The 13867-nt window shown below is 56.2% G+C and overlaps 1 protein-coding gene across 1 annotated transcript; it reads right to left on the bottom strand.

Moving 5' to 3' along the window:
• On the bottom strand, positions 1-13856 carry GBA2 (glucosylceramidase beta 2). Its single transcript, XM_069000740.1, has 17 exons — positions 13654-13856; positions 9788-9879; positions 9471-9586; positions 9156-9374; positions 8356-8595; positions 7891-7993; positions 6454-6607; positions 6046-6171; positions 5759-5943; positions 5339-5443; positions 4593-4700; positions 3959-4110; positions 3702-3808; positions 3417-3559; positions 2989-3104; positions 1007-1198; positions 1-919 (listed from the first exon to the last, which is right to left on the bottom strand). The coding sequence occupies exons 1-17, from the start codon at positions 13839-13841 to the stop codon at positions 692-694; spliced, it is 2574 nt and encodes an 857-aa protein (XP_068856841.1). The 5' UTR covers positions 13842-13856; the 3' UTR covers positions 1-691.
• Between the last annotated feature and the right edge of the window lie 11 nt (positions 13857-13867).

The raw sequence follows: 13867 nt of genomic DNA, 5'->3' as shown, positions 1-13867 counted from the left end.
TAGACAGCTAGACAGATTTATTAAGAATTGAAGTGATTTATCCCCTTAAATGTGCTCCACTGCCTGCCCCCGGCGCCAGCAGGGAGGGGGGCCATGGTACCAGACCAGGACCTGCTTCTTGGGCTCAGATTGTCACCATCCAGGGAGCCGGGTCTCCCCTGGGGATTGTATCTGCCACAGGCCCTCCTGGGGCAGAGCCAGTCAGTATGTGCAGTGTCACCCCAGGACAACTACAGCATCCATGTGCCTGAGTGCACCAGTCCAACATCCTCACACACACATTCACCCACACCCTTTTTCTCCCTGCAGGACAGGTCCCCACCTTACCCAGCCCAATGACTGCAGCAGAGAGGTCTCCTGTGCCCCTGGACAAGGTACCAGCTGCAGTTTGGGATGGCTGGGGAACCAGCAGGCTATCAGAGCCCTGAGCGCTGGGGAAGGGGAGGCACAGGCTCCAGCAGCAACTCCTTAACCCACCCCCCTCTGAGGAGACATCCCTGCACCTCTGGTCCCCCCGTGTGCTCAGCATCAGTGGCTGGAAGCCCCCTGAGGTCAAGGGCATGTAGTGGAGGTAGGGAAGGAAAACAGCAATGCGAGTACTAGCACAGAGCGGGAGGGGAGGGTCCCTGCCTGCCATCTGCGGCCCCCCCAGCCCACGGTGCGCCCGCTGCTCTGCCCAGTGCCGCGAGGCTCAAGGGTGGGTGGGGCCCGGGGGGAGCTGGGCGGGTGCGGGTGCCTGGCCAGCCCGGCGCTCCAGGGCCAGCTGCATGCTCCAGATGCTGAGGGGCCGCATGTAGGCCAGCGAGCGGTACACCTTCTTCTCCCGATAGGCCTCCGGCGTCTGGAAAGCCATGCCCAGCCGTTCCCAAACCGTCCGGTAGCAGCCCTCCGCCGTGCGGAAGCCTTCCTCCACCATGCCCTGCAGGAGAGGAGAGAGGACCATCAGCACATCCACGGAGTGCATGGAGCACATGCTGGGAAGTGCGGCAGCAGCATCCCCGCTCACCTCCTGGATCATGGTGGCAGCCAGGGAGTAGACCACGCCAATCCACACCTCGTTGGACTGGACGCTGGAGGTGTCGGGCATGCCGTCGGGTCTCATGCCGTTCACTGCTCCCATGGTGCCACCCGCGAAGCTCATCACGTTCTTCTCGAAGATGGTCTTGAGCGCACTGAGAACATGACTCTTGGGGAAAACCTGGGCGGACAGAGACGGGCTCGGTGCTCACGTGGACCCCTCAGGCTGGGTCTGGAGCGGGATTAAATTTTCCATGAGGAAAAGGGCAACACTGTTCACTGGGTCAATAGCAATGAATTCCCATCTCAGGAAAATAACAGGAGGATATGAAATGTCTCTTTCCCCAAAAAGAGCAAAAAGCTCCCAGAGGAGAGCAGAGAGGTGCTGAACCACATTCCACCTTCCTCCTCAGGAGGCTGACAGCTCATCCAACTAGTCCATCTCCAAAAACAGCTTCTCAACCACAGTCACTGGCCAAGCCCCTTTCCCATCTCTTGGGGGTTTGCTCTGGGGGCCTGGACAACCACACCATCCTCATTTGGTTTATGTTCATCACTTGCAAGAGAAGCAAGAGCCAGGAGGCTCATCAGCACAGCCCAGGGATGTGCCAGACACTTCTTGCCAGTCTGGTGACACTAGAGCCAGGGGAAGCAGAGGCTGGGATGACACCAGGCAGGACCTTGCTGGGAAGGCTGGGCAGTCCAACCAGACAGCTTTGGCAGACTCAAAGCAAAAGCAGCAAATTCCTTCTCTCTATGCTCAAGCCCAGCAGCCCTGCAGACATTTTTACCCAGTGTGGCTCTGGAGATAAGCCCAGGGGATGCTGTAGGAATCAGTAAAGGGCTGGTGTGCCCTTCTCTGGCAGAAGCTTTTGGAGCACACTTTCTTCAGGACTGGATCACAGGCTGCTCTTACATCGCGTTTCTGACTCGTTCACTGCTGCCTTGTGCACACAGCAAGGCCACATTAATGAGGTTACTGACAGGAGTGATGCCAGCGAGGCAACGGATCAAAATACATGGAAAAAAAAACATGGAATGTCATAGTAACAGAGGAGAGGAATTCACCAGTCCCACCTCCAGTGAGCTCAGAGCTCACCAGAAAGCAGGGAGAAGTGCCACCTTCAGTGGCAGCAGTTGGAGGCTGGGCAAAGGCAGGCCAGATTTTGGAATGCACCATGTTTACTCTTTCCTCCCAAAAGAATATTACTGCAGGAGGGCTGGGCCAGATCCTGCCTGGAGCTCCAGGCACAGTCCCAACCCCACACCAGGTTAAACACAGGAGGGAATGACCAGGTAAAGTCACCTGAAGCTCCCCTCTGATTTACCAACAGACAGTGAAGTGGTTTGTCACCCTCCCACAGACAAAGCCACTCCTCCCTTCACTCAGCAGAGGCACTTGCCTGCCCATCTCCACCAGAAAGCTTTGCTCTGACAACTGCCCAAGGGGCATAAATAACCCAATGGTTCTCCACTGCCCCCCTCTCTTCCAGGTATTGCAGCACCAGCAGCTGCTCTGACCATCCCACCAGACATGAGGAGTCTGCAGCCAGTTGTCTCTTGCAACTGAAGAGCAACAGACTCTAGGGCTTGGAATAAGTCATAGTTCCCTCTGATACTAATTTTGGGCTTTTTAGGGCAGCAAATAACTTGGAAAGTTTCCTACACTTTTTTCTACCATTTTTAAACAAATAGCACCTCGTCCAGAGCAAACCTCATTGGGGCCAAAGATAACTGCAGTTATACATCCCTGCTGCATGGCCTCTCTGTGAGAAGGTTTTGGTTTAAGATGGATTCCACTGGATCCATCCAACAGCCTCCACTGGGGCGTGCACACTGGGAGAGCCGGCAGGTGCCCCTTACACCAGCCCTACTGTGTACCCCGCAACATGCACCAACCCTGCTGCTGTTTCCCTCCTGCCACAGGTCCCATCTCACCCCAACCTTACACCAGGCAGCCCCTTCTCTTACCTCAAACTCCCCTTGGTCCAGACCACAAGCTCCAAGAAACCACTGCCCAGCACACTGGTCTGACATGATACTGCTGGAGGTGCGACTTCCACTGCTATCATAGTTGTAGTATTTTCCTGGAAAAGACAGGAAACAGTTTTAAATCAATAGATCAGGATACTGGTTCATGTGAGCTGACCCTACACACCACCCTGTGTGGCAGGAGCACAGCTGCTTTTTCCACAAGACTCTTCTTGCTTTCCCACACCTGTTCCCTCCTAGACACCTGCTCCTTCCCCTCCACTCCCTTCCTTTCCCCTATCTTGGAGGGACAGTATCACCCCTTTCTTCCCCCATTCCCCACAAGGCTTCATGATCCAAGGAGGAGCCACCCCCTCCCAAGGGACACATGGCCAGCTGAGCACGGTTCCCCACTGCTGAGCACCCACCATTCCAGAGCCTCCTCTCATACGCCTCCTTGCCCTTGTTCAGGATGTCCAGATATTTCTGCCGGACCTCAGTATCCCCGAGCACCTCTGCCATCTTGCACATCATGCAGACGGCAGCCAGCCACAGCCCGCCGCAGTAGGCACTGCCGGAGCCAAAGGAGAGAAGCATCAGGAATGTGGGACACCTCAAGGGTTCCACGACAAGTGGGATACAAGGGCCCAGCTCTGAGCTGCGTCCCCACCCCACAGTCCCCATCTCCAGCCCCACCCGCCTCTCTTTCTCACCTGGCTCCATGCACCACCCACGCGTCGTACGTCTGGTCAGCAAAGCCACCGTTTTCAATAAGCCCATCGTTATCCGTGTCAAACTTCAGCTCCGACTCCATCACAGCCTGTGGGAGAGGCAGGAGATGGTCACGCAGCCCTCACATCCTGGAAGCTCCTCTCACTCTGCTTGGGAGCATCCATCCACTCAGGATGTTGCATCCATCCACTCAGGAAGTGGGAAAGGGTGATGCCTCACGGGTCTGACCTCCCAGTACCTGGCATACTGGCCACATGTCCCGCAGGTACAGGCAGTCATGTGTCAGGTAGTAGTCACGGTACACCTGCAGCACAAACTTCAGGTTGAGGTCCTTCCAGTCAGCAGTGTCGTGCATCAGGTAGGCGTTGACACGCTGCCATGGCTCATCATCTAAACCGGGACAGACCAGATGCAGCAGGGCAGCAAGCAACAAACACCCCTGCTCCCACACAGGAGCAATGACTCAAGGGTGCTGTGATCAAGCAGCACTGGAATAATGTGTTGTACCCAGTGCCATCTCATCTAGTGAGAACAGCCTTCCTGCTACTTCCCTCCGTCTCCCTTGTGCAAGCTCCATGCAGCATGGCCTTCATCACCACCCCACACCATCCAGCTTTCCACTCCCAGAAAATACAGAATCACAGAATCATTTAAGTTGGAAAAGACCTCTCAGCACTGCTAAGTTCACCACTGAACTACGTCCCTAAGTGCCTCATCTACACTTTTTTTAGACACTCCAGGAATGGTGATACCACAACTTCCCAGGCAGGCTGTTCCAACACTTGACAACAACAGGGTATCTCATGCAGCATACCCATTTCCCACAGCTTGGCACCCTCTCTGCTCCCCCACAGGCCCAACAGATCCCTCACCTGGGTCCCCAATGTCATGTGGCACCACATTCTTCATCTTCACCTGGGCTGTCTGACCACACATCAGGTACTGGCGGGGCTGGACATCCTCATTCACCACAGTGACAGCTGCAGAGGACACAGAGGAAGACACATTAGAAGGGCAGAAGAAACTGCAGCAGAAAGGTCCAAGCATAGGCACGGGCAGGGCCACCAGTACATCAGCCTGCCCTCAGCAGCTCCAAGATCACAGCCCTCTGCAAAGGGTTGAGGGGACACCAGGCTGCTCCCCATACCCCCCTCAGCAGGGGACATACAGCTGTCATCACCTCCCTAGGGCTGGGTTGGGAAGGGACCATAGTGGGTCAGCCCTTCCAGAGCCCAGCAAGGAGCTGTGCTCCACCCCTGCTTGGGGCACCACCGAGCAGCCACCAAGCCCAGCCAGAGAAGCAGGGTCTGCAAACAGCTCTGTGTGTCTGCTCTGCAAGGGGCAAGAACAGAGTTGGGAAGACCAGGGGCTCCCCCCAGGGCAGGCAGAGCCAGCTGTGCACCCCCAGCGTGGCAAGAAGGCACCCTCAGTGCTGGGCACAGAGATGCTCAGGCAGCAACATTCCAGGGCTGCATGTCCTGGGCACAGCAGAGCAGCTGACGGGGGATGCTGGATCCATGGCACACATCTCTACAGCAGCTGCTGTCGCAAATCCTCCATCTCTTCCTGAGGTGAAGCCCTGAGCACACACCAAGGCAGGGCCTCTGGGGACACTCACCAATGTCATACTGCAGGCTGATCTGCAGCTTGGGCCACAGCATGACGAGAGCAAAGGAGGCGTAGAAATGGACATCGTAGGTGTTGTACATCCGGTACTCCTGGCCTGGCAGGACAGGGCAGATGGTGAGGGACGGGGAAGGGAGAAGGGGGGCAGGTCCTCCCTCCACATGGCCCAGGACAGGGGGATCTTTCCAAGCACAGGCAGGGGCTTCCATTCAAAGTGCATTTTATTCTCTACATAAGAGCCTGGAGAATACTTTCTGCCGTATCCTACAGGGCTGCAAGGGGTTTACCTAGGAATAGCACTGCTCCCTACACACTGGAGCGTAAAAAACATCCCCATGGCAGGTTAAAAGCACATGCCTACAGTAATGGGAGGGGATGAATTAGGAGAATCCCTCATATCCCTGTGAGTTACCTTCCAAATAAGCAAACCTTCCGTACTCCCGCAGGACAGGGAGGAGGTGGGACAGCCCAGCCCCCGCCGGCCCCTGCAGGTCCTCGGCACAGCAATCCGGAGGCACCTCCATCCAGATGGTTCCCCCATCCGTCATGAAGTAGAGCTCATTGAAGAGGGCCGACTTGTACCAGGAAGGCAGCTGGCTGCAGGGAAGAGGGAAGACTGCCCTCAGTGGCTGAGGTGGTGATGCCGCTACGACAGCCAACCCCAGGAGGCCACTGGGAAAGTGACCTCATCTGCCCTACCTGTTCTCCAGGATGGGATTCTGCCACGCTTCGATCTTCCTCTCCCACTCCTCATAGTGTGTCAGGGCATAATGGGACAGGGCAGGAGCAGCATCGCCTTCGCTGCCAAAAAACCGTGTGTACCGCCTGCCAAGCGAGGGTTTGGTGAGCACCTCATGGGCTCCACCTGGGAAACCCACATGGACACCACAGAGGGACACGGAACTACACTGAACAGCAGAACTCAACTGCTACTGCGGGGGCATTGGGGAGCAGGGGCTGGACACAGGGTCCCCTCCCTGAGCTGGCAGGACCACAGCCACAGGGAGCGGGTGGTAGAAGGTCCCCACATCGTACAGAAATCAGGAAGTAGGGAAAAGGGGGCTTTGAGGGGCTTAAGCCAAACACCACTGGAAACAACCCACCTACCTGAGGTGCAGCTTTTCCTTGGAGCCAAAGTGAACACGGGGCATGTCCCAAGCCAGGGCCAACTCTAGTGTCTTGTGCCCATGGGCAGGCACCCGGCAGCTGGCACACACTGCTGCTGCTGTCACCTCCCCCTTCTCTGTCGGGCTGCTTTTACCTGCCAGGAAAAATTAAGACATTCTTAAGCAATCAAGGAACACCAAAGAGAGGGTAACTGAAGTTCACACACACCTTGAGGGAGATGAGACTGTATGGGCATACCAAAGCCCCCGTACAACCTTGAAGGTACAGCCCCAGGCCTTTAAGGGATGATGCTGCCATAGGAAAAAAATACCTTCCATGGGAGGAGTGGCTAAAAGGATTCAGTCATCCAAGAACAGGAACAAATCAGGCAGGAAAAGCCACCAGGCATGAATGGAAGCTACAGAGTATCCCATGACTCTGTAACTGCGCTGCACTCAGAGACACTGTGACTTTCTAGGGACAGTCATTGTTTCCAGCTTTTTGCAGGGTGTTTGAGCCATGCTGGTATTTAAGAAAAGCCCTGAGGTGGCTAGATAATTATATGCTAGTTCTGACATGTGTACAAGGTAAACTCATTAGAGCAACATAAGCACAGATCCTGACTATGATAATGTCTGGCAGGCATGAAGGAAAACCACATCCCAATAGCCTGGAGAGCTCTGAGTGCATCTAGGCAGGAAGCTTACTTTTCTGGAAAAAAAAAATGTATTAAACAACTTCATTTACATAATTTAAGCCACAAGAAATCTTGCAAAGACCCAGAGTCAGCATCACTAGTTTGTCAGCACCATCCTTGTTTAAAAACTGACAGACATTAGGGAAATGGTCACCTTTTATGGCAATAGGAGGTGACCAGCAAAGGCTGGAGACGCCACCCTGCTTCAAGGCTCCTCCCAAAGGAGTGAGCAGAGACCTGAGGATGGATGCAGAATTATCAAAGGAATAGCAGAGACCTTCAGAGAACTGGTACAGTAGGCAGAGGACAGGAAGCGATGGCAGCACTAAACCCCCAGCACTGTTAAACGCTGGCTGGAACAATTCTGACGGAATACAACTCGTTCATCTGGCAACTGGAACTGAGGGAAGGTGGCTGGGCAGCACAGTGGCTCCCTAGCAGAAATCTAATTCAGAGTACAACCACACACAGACTAATGAGATACTGGCACATGTAACCGATACCCAAGAGCAGTCCCAAATGTATGAACATCTTTTGGAGAACCACAGAAAGGATGACCAACAGGAAGTCTGGATACAGCCTAAAGTTGAGAACAAGCCTAAGCATCCTGGACGGCTTTTTACCAGCCAAGGAAGCTGGAGGGAGGGAACTCTGCCCTGGCTTGGGTGCCCAGAACCAGTGTGGCCACCCTTTCCCCCTGCTCCCTCTCCACCCATCCCACAGAGGATGGACGGACTCACCGGTGGGTGAATCCAGCCTGCCATCCTGCAGGAGGTCCTGCCACACCTCTCTACCCAATCCTGCGGGATTGAATGCCGTGACATGGGTGACTCCTGTGCCAGCCTGGGAAAGGGAAGAGCATCATCAGGGACTGCTACTTTGGAGGAGAAAATTAATGCTCTCCACTCCCCAGCACCACCACCAGGACATGACACTCACTTCCCATGTGCTGCCCAGCAACTCTAACCCCAAACTTATAGCCCCACAAGCTTTACCCTCAGCTGCTCTCCTGATACCCCCAAAGAGGGTGCCCTCAGGGAAGTCATTTTCCCACTCTTGGGATCAGGGAAGCGCTGAAAACCAGTGCCAACCCCAAACCCATTGCACATCTATCCTTTACCAGCTGCTGCAAGTGGCTCCCCCACATCCAGCAGGGCTGCACAACCTCCCCAGCAGCAGCCATAGCACCAGGGCCAGCCCTTTACCTTCTCCCGGGCAGAGATGGCCAAGGTGAAGGGGTTCACAGCTGGGAAGTGGTGCAGCAGGACTCCAGCAATCCGCTCGCCATCCTTCTGGAAGGTGAAGGGCTCATTCCAGTGCCCGCCGCTCCTGTCCTCCTTTGCTCCCGTGCCATTCTGCAGGCTGAACATGATGGACACTTCCACGTCCTCATCCCTCCCGTTCTCCACCTCCCAGATGAATACTCCCACTGGCAGGCTGGAGTCCTGGCAGAGACACAGAATGCTGTCTACAGGGCTGCTGCTCCACAGGCAGCTGCCCCACCACCATTTCCCCCACTGATGGGGACACCACGCAGGATGCAGAAGGAGCAACAGCCCCAGGAATAATAACTTGGTCTTGTTGCCAAGCTGAGGAGCAGCAGCAGAAGCAGAGGAATTTGGGAGGCAGGCAAGGCAAAATTCGGGAAAGAAGCCCTGGGGTAGCAAACACCACAACGGGCAGCAGAGAGATGGAAAGCGGCTTTTAAGGCTCAGCCGGGTGTCTCATCACTCATCTGCTCGGCAGGTTGATACAGGCTCACGTGCTGCGCTGGGGTAAGAGGAAGGTCAGACATGTCAGCAGTGCAGCTGCCACCCTCGCCTGGGGCTGGTAGCCAGCAGGGGCAGTGCAGCAGCTGAGCCATCCCTCAATGCAACACCGAGCTCCCGAATGGCTGCGGGGATTCCCCCCGCCTGGGACCATTGCCGAGTGTAGGCACGGGGAAATGTTGGGAAAGCCCGGCTAACGAGGAGCTCTGCCCTCGGGAATGCCGTCACCTCCTTACCTTATAGTCATGGGGGATGACGGGAGAGAGCTGTCGGCAAGTGAGCACCACGTTCTGCCCCGGCAGCTCGTAGACCAGCCAGGCACGGGGGTACAGGGCATGGTAAAAGGCATAGTGGCCACAGTAGCCCCAGTTCCAGCCCTGCAAGGTGCTGGGCCTCTCCACGGACAAGACCTGCTGGTAAATCGTCTGCCCCTTGCACCGCAGGCACACTGTGAACTGTGGAGGAGAGGAGCCAGGGATGAGATGAGCATGGCATGATGTTCCAAGTTCCCCGGCTGCTGCAGTGACACTCACTCCCCTCGCAGACCCTACCTGATTGGCGATAACCGTTTCATAGTGGTAAAGGCCAGGGTTCAGCTGCCAGCGGCAGAATTCTCCCCGCCAGCCACGGGTGATGGTGCCTCCCCCGATCCCGCCGAGCGGACACCCTGGCAAAGACACCAAAAGTTAGCCCCCATTCCTCCCCCTGGTGGGATATGGCACAAGAACTCTCCCCATGCATCTCTGCAGCGGAGGAACACTCAGCATCACCCGCACCACGAAAGCTCCTTGCCTCACTCATTCTATCTAGCACCCAGATGGCCCCATGTGAACCTCCGCCCACCCCAGGGCCCAAAGTGCAGGCTGACCATAGATCTGCTGCAGCGGAACAGCACACAAGAGGTCAATGAAGGCAGATTTCTTCTCTATGCGGGTCTTCTTTAACCACCACCTGAAGTATCTGCAAGGGAAAGAGAAGCATTAAAGAAGACAGGAGCAGGCAGCACCATCCCTTCAGTGCTACTGGGCAGGATGAGCACAGGTTGAGCTTTCCCTCCTTGTAGAGATGTACAACAGGAACCTGTGTCCCTGTGCCCAAGGGGTGACAGCCTCTATCATCCATCTGGAGCACACATTGGTCAGCAAGCACAAGCAGGCAGAGTCCAGGCAGCTCAGGACCGACTGTAAGGGCAACTCAGGAGCAGGACTCCCAGCTCATGCAGGACAGGAGGCTTTCCCAGACATCCACAGAGAAGTGGGAATGCACACAAGGACCACCACCACCTCCATGCCTGGTACACAATGTCCTGCTAAGGAAGGCCTGAAAACAGAGGTGCAAGCCCAGAGAAGCCACATACTGCTCCAGGGACACAAGCTTTGCTCTTCTACCTCCATGTCCCCACTGCCATACACTGCCACATCCCCGTGCCACATCCTCAGGGGCAGATGGCACAGGGCAGCCTTTCCCTGGAAGTGGGGATGGTTGCTGTCTGCAGCCGGCAGGATCCTGGGAACTCGCCTCCAGCCACACACCAGCTGCGCAGACCAGCACTGCCCATCCGATAATTTCTCACCCAAAGGTCTGGGAATCGAGACACCCAAACAAGACACCTGTGGCTGGGTGTGCCAGCACCACTCCAGGGAAGAGGATCAGGGCTGGGCTCCGAGTCAGTGCTTTTAAGTCCTGGCTTTGGCTAATAAACTGCCTCAAGTTAAGCCTTCTGTACAGAGACAATTAGCACACGGAAACCAGCTACCAGACCAGAAGCTGCTGAACCTTGCCCAGCAGTCAGGCAAGACCCAGCCAGCAGCTCCATGGCCCTGGGTGCCAGGAGGGCAGTGGGGACACGGGAACCCCCACGGAGGACAGTGTCCCTGAGCTACCTGCAGACACCCATGCCATACTGCCAAGCAGAAAACCACCCCGACCAGGAGCACACAGCCTGCCCTGCCCCTGGTTTCACAGGAGGCAGAGCACAGGCAATGGGCAATAATCCTCTGGGACATGTACACCCAGGAGAAAATGGGAGAGGCTCTTCCATGACACCTCTACTACTACACTTCCCCAGCAGAAACAACCCACACTTGACTTTTTGGCTGCTCACTGGGCATACACCTTTATTCACCCAACATCTAAGGTCCCCAGATCCCTCTAAGGGTGAGATTTTCTGGGCTGCAGTCTCACAGGACCTAATTGCAGCCTGCTCTCCACTCCTACAGACCCAGCTGTTGTGTTTGGCTGTCTGTGGATGTTTTGCTCATAGAGGTTCAGGGCATGATGAGAACCAGCCTGTCCTGCATGACTGCCCTGAAACAGGGCCTGCCACTATCTTCCAGCTACATCTGCTGCAACTGCTCTTCTCCAGCCAGGACAGCCCTGGCCTTACCCTGCCAAGGCGAGGTTTTGGCAGTGTTCTCTCTCTCAAGGAAATGATTATTATTCTTTTTCAACCCAGTGCCAGGGAACCAACCCAGCCTCTTCCCCAGCAGGCTTTCGGCAACAGGAAATAAGGTGTCCAGGCAGAGTGGCTGCAGCACAGCCTAGCGGGGCATTCTGACTCCTTGGAAAGGAGGCAGGAGATGGATTTCAAAAAGCAGTTTTTTCCAGGAGCACACAGTAGAAAAAAAATTGAGATTTATTTCCACTGCCAGAGTCATTTTACCATCTCAATAGCAAACTCTTCTCCTGCCAGCTTCTCCCAAAATCATGCAAGCCAAGAAGAGAAGCCCAGTGGTCGATGCCCAATTGCTGGCTATTAACAGCTCTGCCAGGGCTACAGAATAACCAGGAGAAAGTCTTTGTGTTCTGTGGCACCAAAAGCCCTGCCAGGGCTGGAGGGCTTTCTTTCCCTTCACATGGCAGTGGAATTAGAACGCATCTGAACATTACCCAGCTGATCTGGATTCATGCCATGACCCCTCTCAGCACACAAGCCATCTCTGTGGAAACCTACCTGCACCTCTTCTCCAGCCTCACCAGCCCCAGCTGAGTCCTCTACACAGCCCTTTCTTTCCAGACATGCATATGCCCCACAGTTACCTCGATGAGCCCTGATTAACAAAAAATCCTGCCCCGGGGCTGTCAACATCCCCAGCCATGTCACCTGCATCAAGGGCTGGTGCTGCAGAAGAGGGCACCCATCATCATGTTTAATTCAACACAACAGTGTCAACCCAGGATGTGGTGGCTCCTCTGCCAGTCCTGGACCTCCTGAGCCAAAGATGTGCAGTGACTCCAAGGCACTCCCAGCGGCTACAAACACCTGCACCAGGTGACTTTGCACTTGATGTATCAAGCCAGGCCAAGTTTTGAGAGCATCCCCGGCACAGGGGCCACTCACCATGGGTGACTCAGGAAAGGGCAGGCCAGTCTGCAGGGCTTCACAGATCCCTGCACCATGACACAGAACTGTGCTCCAGGCTCCTCTCGAAGCACCACCACCCAGGTTTCCATGTCATGGCAGATGCTGACGTGCCCACCAATGCCTGGAGCATGCAGCCTCCCATACACCCTCACATCCCTGAATGGGCTGCCCTTTGTCAGCCAATAGTGTTGGCCTTGGGTTTTAACTCAAACCCACACAGGTATTTCTTGTCGTCCCAGCACTTTGTCTCCTCTGCTCTTGAAGATGGAATCTCCTTGCAAGGAAGCTCTTACCCTTGCAAAAAGTACTTTGAAATGACAACCAAATTACCTCCTAAACTTGAACAGAAGAGGCAGCAGTTTGACTTTGAGCTTCTTGCTTTCAAAGACCTTCTCCTAGGTCTGACACAAGCCACTTCCAGACTTCAATAACAACAAGGCCAGGATTGCTTCTCCTCCCTGCTCACCCCACCAGAACTTCACGCTCTCCCACATGCTCAGCTCATCCCAACCTGCCGCGGCGGCTTTTCCAGCAGCCTTTATTTATCTCCAGTGCATGACCCATGCTCTCCTTTCCCTGATGTCCAGGTTCACGCCAGGGTGTCTCAGGTCAGACCAGCATGTCGTGCACCCTGAAGCAATCCAGTATTTGCCCTTTCATGCAGCTTTGCAGGAACCAGCTTGGCAAGCTGCAGCCTCCAAGGACACCAGCAGAAAATGGAGGCAGGAGACATAAATCCAGCACAAGGAAATAAGCGATGCCGTCGCTGGTCCCAGCACTCAGCCTGACGAGTGCACATACACTGCCAGCGCTCAGACTCCCGCTTTAAAGGTTAAAACAACACCCTCGCTTTCCACGCGTGCTCTCCATCGTTACTTCCAGCTCACCACAACGCAAACCGGGAGAGGTGCCCCATTCCCAAACCTGCCACAGCACAGCGTTCCAAACCGCTCCCAGCCGGCCCCAGTCTAACCTCCAGCTGCCAGCACCGGGGACGATGCGGCAGCGATGAGCCCTGGGAGTGGGAGATGGGGGTCCCCATCCCCAAGCAATGCCCCAGTCCTCCCAGCTCCCCCCGTTCTGGCCAGCCCGAGCGCCGGGTGCTGCCCCTTAGCACCAGTGCTCCCAGTGCCGGCGCCAGGAAGCCTGGAGAGTGCCGGCGGCTCCGGGCGGCAGGAGGGCGGCTCCCGCCAGCCCGGGGCCTTCCGTGATCCGCCGGACTCTGCCCTCCGTGCACTGGGACACCGCCGGCACCTCCCCGGGCCGAGCCCCTCGCAGCACCGAGCGGCTCCAGCGCGACGCTGTGTCCCCCCGCGGGACGCCCTCCCTAGTCCCAGCGTGTTCCCGGCCCCCTCCGCTCCCCCCCGTACCGCAAGACGAGGCCGATGTGCCGCAGGACGTCTCGGACCGGCACGTCCCCGGCGCCGTAGGGCTGCCGCAGCTCCTCGAAGCTGTGTGCCAAGCAGACGCGCCAGCCGTCCGCCGCCACGCCGCGGCCCCGCGCTGCCCCCTCGTAGCGCTGCATCAGCGGCCCCGCCGCCGCCGCCTCCGCCGCCATCACCGCCCCCCAGCCCGTGCGCGCCC

The sequence above is a fragment of the Aphelocoma coerulescens genome (genome assembly GCF_041296385.1).
Source record: "Aphelocoma coerulescens isolate FSJ_1873_10779 chromosome Z unlocalized genomic scaffold, UR_Acoe_1.0 ChrZ, whole genome shotgun sequence".
In the NCBI taxonomy this organism is placed as follows: Eukaryota; Metazoa; Chordata; class Aves; order Passeriformes; family Corvidae; genus Aphelocoma; species Aphelocoma coerulescens.
The sequence above is the reverse complement of the archived record's forward strand: the minus strand, read 5'-3'. Positions and strand labels throughout refer to the sequence as shown.

Bases quoted from the DNA above. Each gene is read 5' to 3' on its own strand.
- GBA2 (XM_069000740.1), bottom strand. From the start codon at position 13,841: ATGGCGGCGGAGGCGGCGGCGGCGGGGCCGCTGATGCAGCGCTACGAG. The intron at 9,880-13,653 runs GTACGGGGGGGA...TTTCCCTTGCAG, and splicing joins CACATCGGCCTCGTCTTGCG to ATACTTCAGGTGGTGGTTAA. The intron at 8,596-9,155 runs GTAAGGAGGTGA...TGTCTCTGCCAG, and splicing joins TCATCCCCCATGACTATAAG to GACTCCAGCCTGCCAGTGGG.